The sequence below is a fragment of the Grus americana genome, chromosome 19 (assembly GCF_028858705.1).
Source record: "Grus americana isolate bGruAme1 chromosome 19, bGruAme1.mat, whole genome shotgun sequence".
NCBI classification, from domain to species: Eukaryota; Metazoa; Chordata; class Aves; order Gruiformes; family Gruidae; genus Grus; species Grus americana.
This window is the reverse complement of record NC_072870.1, coordinates 13,006,585-13,026,798: the sequence shown is the minus strand read 5'-3', so window position 1 is coordinate 13,026,798 and position 20,214 is coordinate 13,006,585. Positions and strand designations below refer to the sequence as shown.

Below are 20,214 nucleotides of genomic sequence, written 5' to 3'. Positions count from 1 at the left end.
TCACCCGTGTTAGAACCTAACACCTCCCTGACAAAAGGCAGTAAATGACTAGGCTGCAAGACCAAACTGGTGTTCCATGGTGGGTAAGAGTGCACCTGGCTCCCAAGGGAGAAGTGATTGATAGCACAGTGGCATCTGCCCGCAGGGAAAACTGAGACTGCACCATGGAGATGGGGGATGAGGGGTTACTCAACCAGAGGGAGAAGGGGAAGGAAAGGAGGAACAAGGGAATAAAAGCTTATTCTGAATGCAGAAAGCATCTGGCTGGATGCAGATTAAGACAAAACACTGGTCCCTCCTCAAAACTTCCTCAGTTCAGCAGTCCCTGACCACGGCAGAGGTGAGAGGAGAAAGCAGAGTGGGAAATCACCCATATGGTAACACTTGTTTGGATAACTATCGCACAACAGTTTTTTGACATTTATGGTTTGGCTATCTGCACTCCATGCTGACAGTCCTAGGGACTTGCTCTTGCTGTTTCTGAATGCCAGAATATGCATTTACTTCCTCCACTTTCAGGATAAAAGAAAAACAAGGAATAGAAAATACTCAAATCTTAAAGACTGGACTTCTCCATACACTTTCTAATTACATTATAAAAGTATTTTAAAAAAAATTAATTGGGAAAATGCAACATCAAGAGCTTACATTGCAGGATGCACCACTGTGCACGAGCATGCAAGGGGCTGAGCACTCTAAAATTCATCTAACAGAACCCTTTCATCTCATTTGATTATTCAAATGCTTACTTTCCTATTTAAGTGTTTGCTTCCTAAATGTAACTTTTGTTTTGGCCTTTTTTCTCTTCTCTTCCTCCCTGCCCCCAAATTTGCAATTACTATTCTCTAGTTTGGCTAATAATATAATTTAGGAGCTCTAGTCTGAGGTGTGAATCAAGGTATGCTCATCAAATCATATGCTATAAAGTGCATAACAATTGATCCACTCTGGGATATTTTTCTCCCTGAAAAGGGAAGAGATGGCTCTCAAGTCATCTAGCTGGAACAAGAACATGCCTTATTTTTAACCCTTCTCTATCCTTAGCAGCAAAGACAGAGATAAGTGTCACAGGAGATCAGTCATGCATTACAAATTTACACTGGTTGCATAAACAGTGTCTTTCTGATTTATATGAGAGATACAGGACACTGAAAGTGATGGAAGTAGATGGGAGCAGACCAGATTAAACAATCTGAAACATTTACTAGATGGAGTGATTTTGCTCTTAACGATCCGTTTTCTTTAAGCCACTATTTACAAGGCAGGGAGAAGAACTGCACAGGTGCGTTCAGATGAAAAAAGTCCCAGTGGAATCCCTCTGAACCCAGGCACTCAGCACACAGACACAGCGTAATTCAAACCCTATGCCAAGGTAATCAGAGGGTTGTACTACCTTGGCACGCACTATGCCTGCACATTCAGAAAATGGAAGATACGTTCAAACCAAACAAGAAATCTTGTGCTGCTGCTTAGTCAGTCATCTGGCTCACCCATGATGAAACATTACAGTAATTAAACACACACTTCCTCCCCCACAGTTTGCTAAATGGAATGTTTACCACAAGTTTATATTCCACAACTGCATCCTGGATTTCTGGCTGTGAAAGCTGCTGGCATGAAGGTGCAGAAATGTGAGAGCAGGGAATCATCTCTCCTTTTGTCAGCCCCAAATGGGTACATCACAAGCAGCCCCACACAAGAACATACCACGGCAATACCAATCTTATGTCAGTGCTGGGAATGATTCTCTGGGGCATTCGAACATTCAGATTGGCTATTTTCAGTCTGGCTGAATACCATGTGCTGCAACAAGATGGAATCAAAAAACAGAGAAAGAAAGTGGGAGCTCTGTTCATTTAGGCTGCCAGCACACACTCTTCCTGCCACTCTACCAGCTCGTCTTCCAGACAGTTGAGACCTGCAGGCACTGCATTCATGGGATACCTAAGAGACGCTCCTGAGCCCTGTGTTAATCAATGGCCCAAATGGGCAAGGATGATCTCCCAAACACTCTTTGATGCTTCACCTCCTCTTTGACTATCAGTCCTCTTGCTTCACAGAGCAGCAACTTGGACATACACACACTTCTTGGTCTGCACCCTGCCACCTCTTCCTCCTATATGCCTTCAAGTCCAGCTAGTATTTCAGAACTCTAATATATTCCCTATCTCTCCTCTCTAACTCTGCCATCTGGACAGAAGGCATCACCATTCCCACATCTTATGGTCCAAAACATGGCTGTAGACCTCCTCAACTCTTTCTGCTCTACATGAGGTTCAAATGTAACCTTGGGCACTACACTGCAACAAAAAGACTATAAAAGCAACCATCACCTAGGGGAAGCCCCAGACAAGACCAGAAAAGAAGAAAATCAAGGAAATCTGATTCTCTCCTCTCCATCACTACAGAGTTCACTAGTTATTCCTGGCTTACACTTGTAAAACAGTTGACGTAGACCCAAGAGCATGTCTTTCTTTCTCCTTTCTCTATCATGACATTTAAAATATTTATGTCAAGGAAAATATCACTAAGGAAAGAAATGTTACCTGAAAAGATTCTCCTACTTAATGAGTGAATTTCAAGACCGAAAAAATGGTCAAGGAAGAGCAGCTACTGAAGTGGATACATCCAATGGAAAATTCCATTTGTTCTTTATAAATTCATTTCATTAGAGGCAGGGGGACAAATAACGACATCAAAAAGATTTTAAAGTTTTAATCCTTTCCTTACGGAATATTCTGCATCTGCCCAGTTACCTTTTAGAATACTGCTTGGGCTACTACTAGAACTAGAGCACAATCAGAACTGCACTACCAGAGTTGATAGAATATAATTGATTATCATTACAACAATGTGGAAGCCAATCAGACAGCGCTCAGTCAAAAGTTTGCTCAGCACCCGCTAAAACTTTCATCCATTTAGCATGCAAGTAATGCTGCACAGAAAAGTTGTTGTTGGGGGGGGGGGGGAGGTAAAATTAAGTTGGTTACACTATTGCTGCTATGGTCCTTGTTTCTTCACGAACCTTGTAGGCTTGGAATGAAAGTGTAACATCTCCTTAATCATATAGGCTAAGATCAGCCTTTGCTCCTTGGTGTTAATAATCCGACAAAGAAACACCCAGATCACTCCCCTCACAAACTATCTCCTCTCATGCTTAACGAGGTACCAGTTGTCAGAGTAAAGCGTCAGCATAGCTGTTCCCTTTCCAGCTTTCAGGGAACATGCCTTACCCACAGTACTTTCTTACTCCTACATCCCTTAAGCTTTTCTCATGTATCCTACGCTACAGGCACACTCCAGACAGCAGAAATGTTCCTGTTCCTTTCTCAGGCTTTGTGCTAGACCTTTGGTTAATGACAGAAAATTTCCTCCTTGTATCATTTTAGCCTTGTTTCTGTTCAACAACTCAGAAGTGAGGCACCGACTGACCGATTTTCTCAATTATGGTCAGCCAGGAAATTTGTAACAGACCCAGGAATAGTATCTGTATCTCCTAATCCCTAAGTGGACACTATAACTAGAGTCATATTTCCTCTCCCAGCAGTCGCTAGATGTCATTTTTCACATCTCACAGCACTGCCAAAAAGAGCGCATATCTGAAATTGTTACTGCCACACACATAACAATTGTTAAAATGAATAGTAGTAATAGTTTTGCAAGGTAATGATACCTTTCATACGAGCACGCACACAGGAACTTTACATGATTAGCAGCTCAGAGTTATGCTCTTGCTTTGAGCACAGAAGTGGGTCGCCATCCCTGGAGGTTTTTAAAAGACGTGTAGACGTGGTGCTTAGGGACATGGTTTAGTGGTGGACTTGCCAGTGCTAGGTTAACAGTTGGACTCCATGATCTTAAAGGTCTTTTCCAACCTAAATGATTCTATGATTCTGTGAAATACTAGACTAAGCAGGTTGCTGAGATGCAGTTGCTAACTACTCTTTCTCTGAAAGTTGCATTTAGCATTTCATAGTGACTTGTTTTTGTATCAAAATATTATCACAGCTTTTTACACAACAATAATTTTCAAATGCAGAAGTGACTACCAGGAGTCTCAGAAAGCCACTAGACTTAATGCCAATGTGATGTGATGAACTATCTCTTTAAGCCAGACACATACTAAAACACTTTTGTGAGAATTATTTTAACCTCCTCCCCCAAAAAAACCAACCTCCCCCCAAAAATCCCAACACTCTCCAAACTCTCCCCAAATCCCAAACCCAGACTAATTTTTTTTAATTAATAAGCAACTTCCTGAAATGAAATCATTATCTCTGCTTCATATAGCAACTAGTGTTTCCTAGCAGAATCTGGTCTCAGACTGAAACAGGACCTGATAGCTAGAAATGTAAATTGGAATGTCATGTAGCACAACCATACTATAGTTCGGTGTCATTTGACTATACAGAGTTATGCTAGTTGAGAAATTTACCAGTTTTATCAATGACAACACGTTTGAGGCATTCCTGCCTAGTACTCGTCATTAATGAAGACCTGATCCAGTAGGCTGTAGTCCACCATGGGTTTGGGGTTTTTTTTGTTTTGGTGGGGTTTTGTGGTTTTTTTAAAAACAAATGCATCTACTTAGAAAAGGATGAAAGATTGTTGCAAGTCTTGCAGTAAGCAAAAGATTAAGGATTTGCAACATTTCATTATGAAAAAAGCAGGTCACAGAAAGCCATTCAAAAAAAAAAATCACACTGCAAATCCAAACATAAGAAAATGCAAATCAACTTACTTGGAAACAAGAGAGAAAGCTGCTGAACAGATTGCTGGGCAGGGAACGAGTCTGATTAAGATGTGGCCCAAAGCGGCAGGGAAATGGGCTCGGGTCACTTTCTCGACCACAGAACTGAAGGTGTTGACGTCTGCCAGCTTGCTGCTGTGGTCCCCACCTCCAGTGTCTAAGATGTTTCCCCCATGTAGGATCAAAATTAACACATGAGTTTTGCAGTTCTGGTGTTGAACTCCTTCCTGTGAGAAAAACAGGGAGTAAGAAGGCAGGAAGCTTTTACAGGCAGTGTCGGTATGCTTGGTGTTAACGTTCACAAGCAGTTAGCAGTGATTTTTTTCTCCCATCCCCACTGTGATCTTTTTGTGGTATTTGCCTTCATTGGGGGGGTGTGTGTGTGTGCACATGTGTGTGGTGGGTGGGTGGGGTGTGTGTGCACATGTGTGTGCCATGTGTGCGTGTCCTGTGTTCCATTTAATTCAAGTATGTCTGAACCAGGTAGAGCACACTATGCTCTGCCAGAAAACCCTTGCAGCACAGATGTAGGTTTCAGATCAATAAAGATTGTTGTGTGTACATTAAAAGCTATTTTAAATATATTGAGACTGGAGAAGAATTCCAACATACACAGACAGCCTAAGTGAACATCTGTCTAGGTATTATTAAAGAGGCCGCTGCATTTACTGGAAAGGTATTAATTCAGAGCACCACAGGTTCTAAAAAACCAAATTTCTCTGCCAATGAAAACATCCAGCAAAAGCAGATGATACAGATATCTCAGCCTTTTGAGGCTGGCAACTTATCAAAATGAAAAATGGGGCTAACTTACCCAGACATTTACTGAAAGAGTAAAAAATGTATCAATGCTGATATCCATAAACCTCACAAATACATTTATAAATATGTGAATACATGCATACACAGACATTAAACAGTGTGCTCCATAGAATAAACAAAATGTTATCTACTTGAGTCTGGAAAAACATTTTGAATGTCTCACAACTCCACTTTTTTTTTTTTCTTCTTTACCCCTTGAGAGTTATGTGCACTCAAAGAAGAACTCAGTAATACATTAAAAGATTGGGAGAGTCTTTGTTTTTAAATCTGGATTGACATTTTCTTCTTCACTTTGGATCACATGATTCCTGGAGACTTCCAGTTCCTGACCAAATATGAACACACAATAAAAATAACAGTAACATAACTTGTATTTGTCTGAGGATTATTAATTCCTAGATTGGGTGATTTACTGAGAATCAGGCAATGTTCTGGACACTTTATTATTAAATTGTGGAATGAAAGCCACAGTCTTCAACAGTAAATATAAAATGAGAAGAATTGCTCTGAGTTTAACAAGAATAACATTAACCAGAAAAGCTGACAAGTAAACAAACACGCTCACATTTCAGGCTGTAGTTTAGTGAGGGGAATGGGTGGAAATGTTCTTGACATGAGTAAGACAAAGAAATTAGTAACTTTAGCACCTGTATAATGGTGACAGAGAAATGGTTGCAAGTGAGAGAATTCTAAGTTGTTCCATAAAGTCACTAACTCTGTTCAGCCCATGATTTTTAGTATCCAGTAGAAGTATTCATTGTGAAGGCATTTTGCTGACCTGCCTTGTATCTGCTTAAGTACTGGATCTTCTAAGAATTTTTAAGGTTCCACTCTTCCTTGCTCTAATTTACAATTTCCCTCTCCATATGGTCCCATTCCAGTTATTAAGAAGAGAAATCTAATTCCCTTTAAAAGCTAAGAATAGCTCCTTCCACAGCCAATGCCAGCTTGTAAGTGGCACTGCTGATGGGTTGGCGGAACTGAAAGCTTCAAAACAGAGGGAAAAATTCAAGTGGGTCAACATTGCTAAAGTCACCATCACAAAAAGTCGCTCAGCTGGATTTAACTGGTATCTTTCACAGGAGGACTCAAAGGGAATTAAATGAATTTATCTCTCAGCAGTAGTTCAGCCATGACTGAGACAAGGGGCTCAAAAGGGCTAATCAGAAGGACATCTGAAGTCAATCAAAGACTGCCATAATTTTCAGGGAGCTGTAGGATTGGAATTCTTAAAAAATGGGAAAGTAGACATTTCTGTTGCCTGTCCTGTGTGTGGACAGAGGACTGTAATCAGTTAAGTGGAAGGAACACAACTTGTTTAGATTCTTTGCTGCTTCTAAAAAACCCAATTCTGTTACTATCAATTTCATGACTGCTGCTGAATTTGCTTCACAAAACCTGCATTTCCACTGAAGTACTAAGTAGACATAACAATTTCTCTTCAGAGAACTGGGTCATATTTCCACCTAAGTTAATTATGCAATGTCTAAAAAGCTTGTGATGATTTTCAGTGACTGCATGTGCACCTGCTGAACAAAGGAAAGACACACTAAGCCACCAAACAGGTTTATAATTCTGTAATACGAGAGTATTTCCACATGTCTACTCCTTGGAAGTCAGCAGAGCTTGTTTTGCTAACAATCTCACCTCACTGTCCTCATGTATTTCAATACTGCCTTGTGCCTGGAACCTTTGTTTTCTTGAAGAGGCTCTATAGAATTCACCTGAAAGGAAAAGAGACATAATTGATCATATAAACACTTGGCTGCCTCATCTTTTACAGACATCTATGGAGGTAAGGCACGTTTCTGATTAAGACAGAAAGATCTGCTCACAGGAAATCCTGTGGACAAACAGAACAATAGAAAAGGTTTCTTGCAGCCCTACATATTAGAGGCTCTTCTATTCTTAACAGCAACATTTGAAACAGGATTCAGGTCCTTATACAGAGGTGCATAGTACCGGTACAGCTGCTGTTGGTCATCTGTGCCTTTCTGAAGCAGCAGCATAAGAGGTCATCCGAGGTTCTGCATCATCTCTGCTTGTCCAACATAGTTATCTTAGATACTCTGGTATGTCTTAAATGGCACTAAACACCTATATATAGGCAAATGAATTAGGCCGTTAAAGTTCTCCAAGGACTGTCAGGGTCCAGCTCTTTCACAAACCTCTGTGACCACCTGGGAAACACCCAGAAGTAACTGCAGTGCTCCATTGCCAGGATTCAAAATAGGAGTAACAGATCATAGACCAAAAGACAGTTTCTCCTCAAAAAAACGTGTAACCTGAATAATAGGAAGTGACATTGCAGAGAAACACAGTGCTTTGCTAACCCCTTTTCACAATAGGATCATGCATGCGACATCCTCCGTTATAAACACAACAATGAAAGTCTCTGCATTGACTTCGGAGCATAACCAAACAGACCCAAAGATCATAGAATCATAGAATGGTTTGGGTTGGAAGGGACCCAAAGATTATCTAGCTCCAACCCCCCTGCTGCGGGCAGGGACACCCTCCACTAGACCACGTTGCCCAAAGCCTCATCCAACCTGGTCTTAAACACTTCCAGGGATGGGGCCTCCACAACCTCTCTGGGCAACCTGTTCCAGTGCCTCACCACTCTCACAGTAAAGAATTTCTTCCTAACATCTAATCTAAATCGACCCTCCTTCAGCTTAAACCCATTACCCCTTGTCCTGTCACTACACTCCCTGACAAACAGTCCCTCACCATCTTTCCTGTAGGCCCCTTCAGGTACTGGTAAGCCACAACTAGATGTCCCCAGAGCCTTCTTTTCTCCAGGCTGAACAATCCCAACTCTCTCAGCCTGTCCTCATAGGAGAGGTGCTCCAGCCCTCTGGTCAGCTTCGTGGCCTCCTCTGGACTCGCTCCAACAGCTCCCTGTCCCTCCTGCACTGGGGCCCCTAGAGCTGGACACAGTACTCCAGGTGGGGTCTCACCAGAGCGGAGTAGAGGGGCAGGATCACCTCCCTCGACCTGCTGGTCACACCTCTTTTGATGCAGCCCAGGACACGGTTGGCTTTCTGGGCTGCAAGCGCACACTGCCGGCTCATGTTGAGCTTTTCATCAATCAATACCCCCAAGTCCTTCTCCTCGGGGCTGCTTTCAATCCATTCCTCGCCCAGCCTGTAGCTGTGCTTGGGATTGTGCTGACCCATGTGCAGGACCTTATGACTACTACTTAGGCAGACTGTCTGGAGAGCAACCTGCTGTAAGTGGTGGAACATTCATGGTATCAGCTTTAAGATCATGAGGCTGTCCACTGACTGGCCTTGGGAAGCAAAACTTAGTAAGCATCTCTTTGCAAAGAGAGTGGTCAAACACTGGAACAGGCTTCCTAGAAAGGTGGTCGATGCCTCAAGCCTGTCAGTGTTTAAAAGACATTTGGACAATGCCCTTAATAATATGTTTTAACTTTTGGTCAGCCCTGAAGTGGTTGGGCAGTTGGATCACATGATCATTGCAGGTTCCTTCCAACTGAAAGTATTCTATTCTATAAAACTTCTACAGCTGGCTATGAAAAGGCTTGGCTTCTGAACAAGTCATCTTCTTTGTCCTCAAGAACAGAGAAGATGATGTAGCACTATCCACTTTTTTTTTCCCCCACTGTGTTTCTTCAGTCATTGAAGAGAATTGCTAGAGGATTTTTCTTGTCTCTTCATAATGCAGTCTTTTTTCTACAGCTGCTTGTGCTAGTTCCCTAGGAAACAGCTGTAGGATGAAATTTGATTAGCACTGTTGTCAGCTTCATTGTCACATTTATACATGGAGCCAATCTCTTCCTCACAAATTACCATACTCCTGTCTCTTACAGCACTTACGAGACACCTACATCAGAGGAGATGAGCAAAGCTTTGCAAAATACACAATGAAGCCCACTTACTCACACTTCGGCTTACAGGGTTCTGCAATCAGATCCTGGAACATGGATTTCTCAAGTAAAGAAAGAGGAGGCAAGAAGAAAAACATCAAACTTCTGACTTCTGCTGTCTCTAACATTAGTTTTGTGTCACAAAAAAGGATTATTCAGGGCCATGAGGCACCACCTTATAGTGAACCACAATATTTATCTTCAAGAGAATACCAAAACAGGAAACCCAGGAATTCTCATCACATGCTCACGAACCTCTTTGGTTATCTATACAGTGCAATGCGCTAGACAAAATACTTCCTCGGATTACTTGTGTGCTGTTCGTTTGAAAATCTTGTTTTCAAGATATGCTTTTAGAAGGCAGAGAGGGTGGTTTGCTTTTTCCCTAATGCATCAAATGCCAGGTTGCAGGATAGCTCCTTGCTTCACACACACAAAAATGTCATTGATAACTGGACACTAGGATTCTAGGTATTGTTTTAATCACAATTTCTATTCCAATGTTAAAGTAGCCCTCTATTAGAGAACTGGGATTCTTTCAAAACTGCTTTCTCACTTTGGCTGAGAAAAAGAAAAAAGCATGATAGCAACTTGGAGTATTAGAGATTACAAAAACAATGACGCACAGATCGGTCTACAGAAGCAGACAAGGTATTCTTTTCTTTCAGACATCCAATGTGCACAGTTCAACTGTCTTTAGAACACTGCTACACTGCCAAAAGTTCAGTCTGCAGTAATGTTAGAACATACACTGTCTTGTTTTGAAAATCTGCACCTGGAAGTACAGCTTTAACATAAAAAGAATGAGGAGATCCACAAAAGAAAAAGGAAAGAAAAAAGGCAAATGAGAGCCAGGTGGGGTTTTTTTTCTGATTTGCAGCACAAGTCAGGAATTTCAGTGGGTATATCTTCAGCATTGTGCGGTCCAAAGAAATAAACTTGCCTGAATTCAAAGCAGTCCCACAGTGGGGGAGGCAGAGGGCTGTGTGTCACGCGTATGGCATGTGTAAGGGGATCAACACATGCCTTTATTTCAAGAGATTTGCTGATCGTATACTTTGGAAGATAATCAGATTTGGGCTCTACGTAGGTTCAGCTTTATTGTTTAGGTTAAATACCAGAGACTTAGACAACTTGAGAAACTTCTCTGTCATGATGACAATATGAAGGGTAAGACTATTCAGCAGCTAAAGCTCTGTAGGAGGCAGAAATGGACAGCATGACCTGCTAGAGAGAATGACAGAAATTTAATCAGGCATTCAAAAGAAACTGATTACAGGGAAATTATGTGTTTTACTATTTACTGGAAGGGCTTTAATGAGGTAAAACAACAACATGGTTTTGCTGGACTGAACCTCTCTGATGACATTATCAACATTTTACAGATTTTTCCAGCTGTCTTGATTCATACCATCATTATACCAATTTATGCTAATTGTATCATTATGTAAAAACAGTAACAAAAAAGGTAGTCAAATCCTATAGAGTCAGAAAACAGTGGGTTGCAATAGCTTACAGCTAGTGATGCAGTCAGGGTGGGATAAGATTAAAAACTGTCTGTTCATTCGGTTTGTCTTGTTTTTTAATTAACCTGCAAACACACCAACTACAGAGTCCGCTAGGCTTCTCAAATCTGGCACAAGGAGAAGAGACATAGGAATAGGAGAACATACTGAAGTCTCATTCCTCAAGAAGGCCAGCTCCTCTGCAGGCACCCAAACTAACTGATCAGTAGTGGGTAGGTGGTAGTAGTGTCTAGTTCTAACTGCTGTTCTACTGTTCAAGTTTACAAAAGCAACCAGATCTCCAAACACACTGAGAGCTTTCAAAAACCCAGCCTTTGTTTTAATGCTTTCCTGGGAGAAAAACACTTGAAAACCTCAATTTAGACACAGCTGCTGAGCCACCCTACACAGCTCTGGCTCACATCACTGAGCAGAGTGAATTCTTCATGCTATTGAGTGAACTTGGCCTAATATCACTGCATTGGTTTCCTGCAGGCTACGAGTCAGAGCACGAATTTCCAGTATTTTTTTTCCCCAGATGCTTCCTCAGCCCAGGCAGCATGGCAGGATATAAAAGTCACAATCAGTTGTTCTGCTTCTAAGGTGCAATGACTTCCCTCTAAAAGGGTGAATAATCTCGCATCTGCAGATGGGAGCATCTTTTCTGGAGCTAGTCTGAGATTGTGGAATTAACTCGCCTATCACAAAACTTTACCTCCTACTCCCCCTGCAAAACGCTCTGCCTGTCAGAGAACAGAGGTGAATGTACAATAGCATGACAATTTAAAAAAAAAAAAAAAAAAAAAAGTAAAAATAACCCCAGAAGAACAAGAAACAAAATTCTGCTAAATCACAAAACTATCTTCCACGTAAAACTCCACTGAGGACAGAAAGAAAAAAAATGCATGGCATATGATGAATTTAAACTACAACACTTTACCACACTCATAAAGGCAATCAGATACAAAGGAAGAAAATGGTGTAAACCCACTTTGGGACAGACTAGTGAAACAGACAAAGAACGAACCGCTGGCTGGGATGTAAGGTTTGGATCAAATTTTTGCTTCAGTATGCTTCTTCTATGGTAGCTAAGTGTGGTGGGTTGACCCTGGCTGGAGGCCGGGTGCCCACCAAAGGCGCTCTATCACTGCCCCTCCTCAACTGGACGGGGAGAGAAAATATAACAAAAGGCTCGTGGGTCAAGATGAGGACAGGGAGATCACTCAGCAATTACTGTCACGGGCAAAACAGACCTGACTTGGGGAAATTAATTTAATTTATTGCCAATCAAGTTAGAGTAGATAATGAGATAATAATGAGTGGATAATGAGAAATAAAAATAAATCTTAAAACACCTCCCCCCACCCCTCTCTTCTTCCTGGGCTCAACTTCACCCCCCGTTTCTCTCCCTCCTCCCCCCCAGCGGCACAGGGCGACAGGAACAGGGGTTGTGGTCAGTTCCTCACACGGTGTCTCTGCCGCTCCTTCCTCCTCAGGGCAGGACTCCTCACACTCTGCCCCTGCTCCAGCATGGGGTCTGTCCCACAGGAGACAGTCCTCCACCAGCTTCTCCAATTTAAGTCCTTCCCATGGGCTACATAACGGAAGTCACGCAAAATTCCTGGATTATCACAACAGCGCATTGCACACTGACAAAGTACCTCATACAATATATATGTCACAAGAGACCTGTATAGGGTTCCTACCTTACAAGGATGCCAGGGTACACTCTCATTTCACTTGCAGGGCAAATCATGTGACATGAAAGAGATCTTGAGTCTGGTTTCTGTTCAGCAAGACCCATAGCAGGAGCCCTTCGGTCAGTAGTCAGAAAATTATATCTGACCAGACTACGTGGAGACACGTATTCTAAGTTTTCATTTGCCAGAAAGAAGAAAAACAGGAAACGCACCCAGAGCCCTCAGTCTACCTGAAGATCTATCTCAACCAGAATAAGGGTTCTTGTAGAGTAAAAGTGGTGTTACTCAGATCTCGCCTTCCCCAAGCTTGAGCTGTCCTTTTCTAGACTACGCGCTGGAATCTTAAAATGCAGAAAATCAATACACAAAACCAACAAGCAGGAATACAAATGAAATAGAAATACAGATACAGCTTTTGCATATCACCAGAATGCTTTTACCCATTGCAGAAGCTAACCTTAGTACCCGGTAATTCTCCCACGCTACAAGAACACTGCTGACAAATGCTAAGAGAGTAATTACTGTCTAGCTATTCAAAACCTTAGTAGTCTACTGATTAATAAACGTATGGTCAAAAATTACTTGTTAGAAGCACAACCCTGCCTATTCTTTATTCAGAAAAATGCAGGTATTTATTAGCTTTCAAATCTTTATTGCCTCTTCAATAGCAGAAAGTTTCAAAACCACACACGGAATGCAAGGGGGAGTAATTCTGCTATCCCTTCCTCAGGCGCAGCTTCTCCCAAATCTTTGGCTTACGCATTCATGTAATTGCATCAACTCAAGTGATTACAGGGAAGCGGCACTGCCATTCTGCACTAAGCAATAGCCTCCCAGATAGCTCTGGGCAGCTGAGATGAGTGGTGTAAGCACAGGGCTGGATAATTCAGTATTCCAGAACAGCAACAGGTGAAATATGGAAAGAGGAAGGAGTACTTTAAAAATTATTGTTGTTATTTAATGAAAGTGTTCAACTTCCCATTTCCTCCCCAGAGAAATTTCTTGACATTTTAATATAAGCTCTGCTCAGAAGTTGTAATTCAGGCTCTGACAAATGCCCTTCGTAACTTTCCACAGGTTTGTAGTCTGATATCAGCAACAGAAGTATCAGGGATAGAAAGAACAAATTTTATATTCCAACTGCAACAAGTGAAATTAAAAGAACACGTCTCCCATTCTTTGAGGGGAGAGAAAGCAAGAGAGAGAGGCTGAAGCCCTGGAGAAAGAGTAAACCCTATCAACCAAATCTGAAAACTGCAGACAGAAAATCCCATGTCTGGATGAAAATCTGAGACAAAATAGCATCCTGGAGACACATCCTCTAATCTGGGGCTAACCTGGAATACCTGGTAACCTTAACTAAAACAGATGGTCAAATGGAAATACTGTGAATAATTTGATTGGCTGAGATCATACTAGGTGCTCAACTATCATGTGGAAATGGTGAACTCATTATCAAACAACTATGTCAACAGTATGAAATTTAAAAGTTCCATCTTTTAGGAGATCACCAATTGATACCATTTAAAACGTAAGGCTGCATTACAAAAAACAGCAGGAACTATTACGCATTTTTGTCAGGACAGCCACTGGACCATGTATCAGCTCATTGAGAACTACCCTAAGTAGTTAAATGGCTCTTAACAATATGCGGTACCAAAACAAATGAAAGTGAAAGAGGTAAGTAAAAACAGAAACTGAGACATTTATTGCTGATCAGATACTGAACTACAAGGCAGACAGCTCACAGTCCTAAATTAAATACAACCACATTACAGAAATTATACTGTTTTGCAGTCTAGCAGTCAATAATCAGGAACAGACGCTACCATCTAAGCCGACCGATTTCATGATAAGAGAAGAGATTTTCCAAGTGTTTCTGGAGACAGAAACATACACTGCTACCACAGCTACCAATGAGCCAGCACCTCCGGCACTCGAATTCCCACTGGAATTGGTATATATAATGTATGTTGCATATGTTCATCAGTGACTTGCAAAGACATCAAGCAAGCTGTGTGTCTGTAGCCTTGCCTGAAATAACTCATTGCCCAGTCTCTTCATGTGGACTACATCAGATCTCAAGATCAGCCATCAGCATGAGGAGAGCCAGGTGAAAGGAAAAGCTCAGACAGTGATTCAACACCCCAAATCAGCCATGAAAAGCATCAGTTCAATCTGTGACAAAAAAATAAGTACCCTGAATCTATGAGAAAAGAATTCATACAATCATTCCCAAACTTCTGAAAACATGAGGTACAGCTCAAAACTGTACTAAGAATCAAGCCAGGTCCTCTTTTTTCTTTTCCAGACCATTTCAAACATCCCTAATATTTTGCCATGTTAATTAGGGAGGAATTTAGAATTAAAACAAGAGAATTTACTTTAGGTACAAAGCATAAGGTGGTGACAGTCCCCAAAGAAAACTGTTATTTCCATTATCGCACTCCCACGAGAAATTATGCCGTTTCTTGCCATCTGCTGTGCTATTACTAGCCATTTATAACAACAAATCCGTCACAAGAAATATGTTCACATGAAGGCCGTAACATATGCTTTCTATTAACAAATGATAAAGAATATTTTAATACACTGTAGATGCAGTTTCACAAACTGTACTGTTTAGAGGAAAATAATGCCATGCATCACTGAGCCCAATCCTGTTCTGGAAGCCACAACATGAGATAGTACCTGTGCTGACTTCCACACTGTTTCTTCATTGAATGAGTCTTACACGTACACACACTACCAGATCTTGTACATGACTACTACGGAGCACTGGAGTAGAAGCAATACACAGGGTTTAGCCAAGGATCTAGACTCAAAGTACTCCTCAGCTCCAGCTCTCGGACCAGGCCAGACGAGCTGGGCAAAGCATGATTTCCAAAGGGGAAGGGGCTGGCACAGAATGACAGCATGTGCTTATGAACAGAGTTGCAGGAAGACGAACAGACGTTTCACTGTGAACTCAATGAAGGCAACCAACAATTGTTCCCAGAGAGAACTGTAATGAAAGAATAAACCCTCATTAACACCACTCATTTCTATAAGTCAATTTTCTCTCTTTAGCAAGCAATGCAAAAGCACACAAACATCAACAGCACAGTGACATGTGAATACACTCCTCAAAGTGGGGCACCAGCAGCAAAGGAACCCTAGCAATGCCAGGCACGGCACTACTTTTCATTCCTACAGCACTCAGAAACTTTAACAGCAACACTCTTGTACCTCTTTAAGCAGAGATGGGAGAAGGAGGTCCCAAGCACAAAGCACTGAAGGCTTCTACTTTCCAAATCGAGCCACATCATGCTGTCCTGTATGAGCTATCACGTACACCAGCAGCTTCGCCCTCCAACGCTCCACTTCTGCCACTCTAGCCAACGCTATAAAGCACTACCTAACGCGTTAAATAATGTTACAGGCACTTTCTTGGTACATTTTCATAATCCGCATTAAAAACAAATACATTTAAAACAAAACGCAAAAGAATCCTGGTCCCTCCACACCAATCTCCTTTCTCAACATAACACCAGATCTGTGCTGGTTAACATTTCTACTATTATCTCTAGTTGTTGAGCAGCCTCAGTACAAAGAAAAATGAGAACTCAAACTCACGCTGTTTTTCCTGTAGAAAGCCAGATGAGCAAAATGCAGACTCTTCACCTGCAAAAGGAAAAAAACACAAGTGTGAAACAGGATTGCTTTACAGGAACATCAAGCTCTTTACTTTTTCTACTGATTGCAGTAAACATTTTGCAATTGACCACTACACTGACTTCTAAAACTCCCATTGGCTTCAGTGGGAATAGCTCAGTGTATGACACACTTGGAAACTGCTCTTATCTATTCGTCAAAATGGTTAGTCTAGAAGCCAGATTTCACTCCATTTCAAGAAGGGCATCATAAGCAATGAAACTGTAGCTAGGAATCTATACAATTTCCTGTAGCATTAGCCACTGAATCTCTAAATAACTAAGAATTAGCATAACTTACCTAGCAACACAAAATAGATTCTTATTCCAAATATTTAATTAGCAGTGTTCTTAAGAATGTCTCTGTCCTTCCATTCCCTCCCACAGTCCATGTGTCCAAGGAAAGTTGCAAGTACAAAGGCATTTTCTCAGGTCTAAATACAAAACCCTAAAATACAGAGGCACAAGGATACAGGAATAGAAGGGCCTTTCCTTTAGTTGGTGCATATAAAGGCCTCCTACAACACTCAGGCCATTTCTACCATGGAGGCTAAACACCTTTGCCATCATTCCACCACCAGAGAAACAAAAGCCCAGTGGTACCAGCCCACAGCTACCATCAGAGCTGGGATGGGAACACAGGGGTCTCAGTCCCTTCTCTAGAATGCTTCTTCAGAGGCCTAGGCAAAATTTACTCTTTTTCCTGGAGCCTACCTACCATTTGAATATATTAAAAAAAGCAACAAGAGCTGCATTACTGTGCCTGTCCGACATTTTTCACTATTTAAAAGAGGTAAAATAAGAGGAGGTCAGGGGAAAAAAATAAAAAAAAAAAAGATTCAAAACAAAAACATCAGAAAGGAAACACCTGTTTTCAGATGTTAAGCAGTATATAAAATTTAATAAATTTTAGATCTGCCCCACATTTTTGTGCATGTTTTCTAGCTCTTTTTCTCTAAAAAACTCCCATCACGTTCATGCCACTACCTTGTGGAGGATATGGTGAACGACAATCACTTGGCAGGCCCAGCACATACTGTTAAATAGCAAGTGCGGCAAGGAAACATGATAGAGGGGATATTTCTCAAGGTTTTCTAAATTGCAGTGGTTTTGGCAGGGTTAAATTTCTACATAGTAGCTTGTATGGTTCTATGGTTTGGATTCCTGATGAAAACAGCATTGATAATGTCTTTCAGCCACAGGTTCCTAGACTTAGATTCTGTTCTCATTTCCTCCTCCTGAGAGAAGTGCTCTCCAGCTTCAGGATACACGCCATAGCACAGACTACAATGCAAGTCTAAGGGCCCCCTCCATCACATCATGTTTCTCTTCACAAAGTCATCCCTCAAGAGGTTCAAGGAATATGAACCTAGACTGAAATACAGACCTGGCATATTTTAAATTACCCTTCTGAAGACATTTACTCTGATACGATGGGAAAAACTTGGGGGAAAAAAACTTGATGGGAAAATGTCATGCCTGATTAACCACTTGAGGGCATTCTACTTCATCTGTGTAACTACAGTCCTTGAAAACTAGACTACTAAAGTGCTGTTAGTCCTGCATTTAAAGACAAATTTATTAAGATAGCTTAGTTTCTGAGGAGTCTCACCAAATTCAAAGAACTTGACCAAAAGAAAACATGCTAGTGAAATTAAGGCAGTAGGAACTCTATGCTCTAAAGGAGTGTTAACTACATTCGTCAGAGGGGTCCAGATATTTTCATCACATAGTACTTTCCACAGAATCTGAAAAAAAAATTGCCACTTCTCTGGCCTGGAATTAAAAGATGATCTGCAATTACTCTAGTTGCATGCTATGAGCTATTGCAATGCCATAAAAAAAAAAAAAAAATAGCGAGCAGATTTTTTGGGCAATGTTGAAACCAGAATAGAATCCACCTCACTTTCCCACAAAGGATTGGTAACACCAGTAGAAATAAACATATCTATTCACCAGAGAAAGCAACTGCAGGTAAAAACAAGATTCACAAAGTTACCTTTAGTGTCACGCTCTGGTACACAGTCATTATACATAGAGGTATCTCTGCAGATCTGTGCACCTGAGATGCCAGAGGGCATTTTGTGCAATTCTTGCCTCGTTTTGCTCTCCCTTGGGATTACATTGCTAATGGGATCAGCATCAGAGGACAGTACAGCGGAACAGAGTTGTGTGCCTCAGCACCAGTGAGATATTAGGGGAATTCTTCTTTGCCTTCTTCCACACACATCCCGTCTTGCAACATTAGCTAGAAAAATGTGTTTTGTTTTTGGTTTTTTTAAATGCCATGGCAAATGTAATGCCAGTGTGAGTACAATTATGTCAAGCTTGGGGAAGTAGGGGGAGAGACAAGGAAGTAATACACCTACAGATGGTAGGACCCTCTGGATGGAAACGGCAGCCAGGGAAACTCTAGGCCCAATGAAATGGATGCAAGAACACATGCTGATTTCAGCATATGGACCAGATCTTAATACAGGTCAAAAAAGGAAAAGGAAATCTGTAGAGGGACTGCAAGGAAAGCAATACTCTCTGCAGCAGGACTCAGCTCTCAGCTAAAAAATATCTTAGTGGCTAGTTTAAGCTTCCTCCATTTTTCATGCATTTGCTGAGCTGTATTCTAGAACATACAGCATCACAAAATTAAATTAAGTTGCAGAACACTGGTAACCTGCCCTAGTATAAACTGCTACCATGGATGATTTGCAGAAATCCAATTCGCTGCTCCTCTCTAAAACCTGCTGCTAGAAGCAAATCTGTTCTTTATATGAGCCATCTGATGTGTTTTGGAACGCTACTGACTATTCTAGTTTCCATACTTCCCTTCCACGGCTCACTCCACTAAGGCAAACTTTCTGTTTGCTATTCTTCACATTATTAGGCAGTGGCAGATGGTATTGCAATAAATTTAATAGCAGCATAAACACTACAGTCAGCTATGTACAAACACCCTTTAATTAATTATATGACTCTAGGAGGACATGACGAAGAGGGAGAGATCACATGCTAATGGAAAATGCTAATTCACAGCCAAGCTGGCATATCTGCAACATTTTCTCTTTATCCTCTTAATCTAATCATGAAATCTAAATTTAAAAAAAAAAAAATTAGAAATGCAAAACTCTATAAAACAACTAAGACCCACATATAATTAGGCTGAAAAGAAAGTAGTTGATTCCACCTCTACAGGTTTTATACACATGAAAGAATCAAGTGAGAAGGAAATATATGTATTCCACATTATTATACAAATATACAAATTATAGAAGAAAATATGTGAGAAAAAAAAATAGTACACTCCAATCTTGCCTGAAAAAACTGACCTTAAAAATCAAATTAACAGCTGCCTTCCTGCCATACTTTGCAGTTACTCAGGGCTGATTGCTAGCACCTTGGCAGTTTTCCTCGCCAAAGTTGTGTTTAACCATTGCACAGGGAGCTGCAGGCTCTGCTTTACTCCTAACCAAGCACCATATGTACAGATTTGAATTGCACGAGCACTATTACTGACTGAAGCTGAGATAAATTTTATTTTACGAGAAACAATAGATGGTTTCTAAACTACAAAGCCTTTCTCCTTCTGCAGAAACATCAATCTGGAGAGTGATGTAACTAAACTCTCCTCTTACACTTCTGATTTGTACCTACTAAGCAACAACCCAGTTGAAAGTTTGATGAAAACCAATCTCCTGAAGTTGATGAATTACTTCTCTCTCATGTTAATGTTTCTCCATAATACATGACTGGTTAGACTCTTAATTTGATGGAAAGATAAAGCAATACTGTTCCACAGCCAAATTAAGAACTACTTATGCCTTATTAAGTAATAAAATAGTCATCCCTTTCTCAT

General features: G+C 41.1%; 1 protein-coding gene across 7 annotated transcripts in view; it reads right to left on the bottom strand.

Moving 5' to 3' along the window:
• PITPNM3 (PITPNM family member 3) overlaps positions 1-20,214 on the bottom strand; it is a 117,473-nt gene that overhangs the window by 44,147 nt on the left and 53,112 nt on the right. For all 7 annotated transcript variants that reach the window (XM_054848105.1, XM_054848104.1, XM_054848098.1 and 4 more), the window contains 3 exons: positions 16,288-16,335; positions 7,220-7,296; positions 4,742-4,977 (listed from right to left, as the gene is read on the bottom strand). In XM_054848105.1, the coding sequence (XP_054704080.1) occupies positions 4,742-4,977; positions 7,220-7,296; positions 16,288-16,335 (361 nt within the window). The remainder of the gene's footprint in view (positions 1-4,741; positions 4,978-7,219; positions 7,297-16,287; positions 16,336-20,214) is intronic.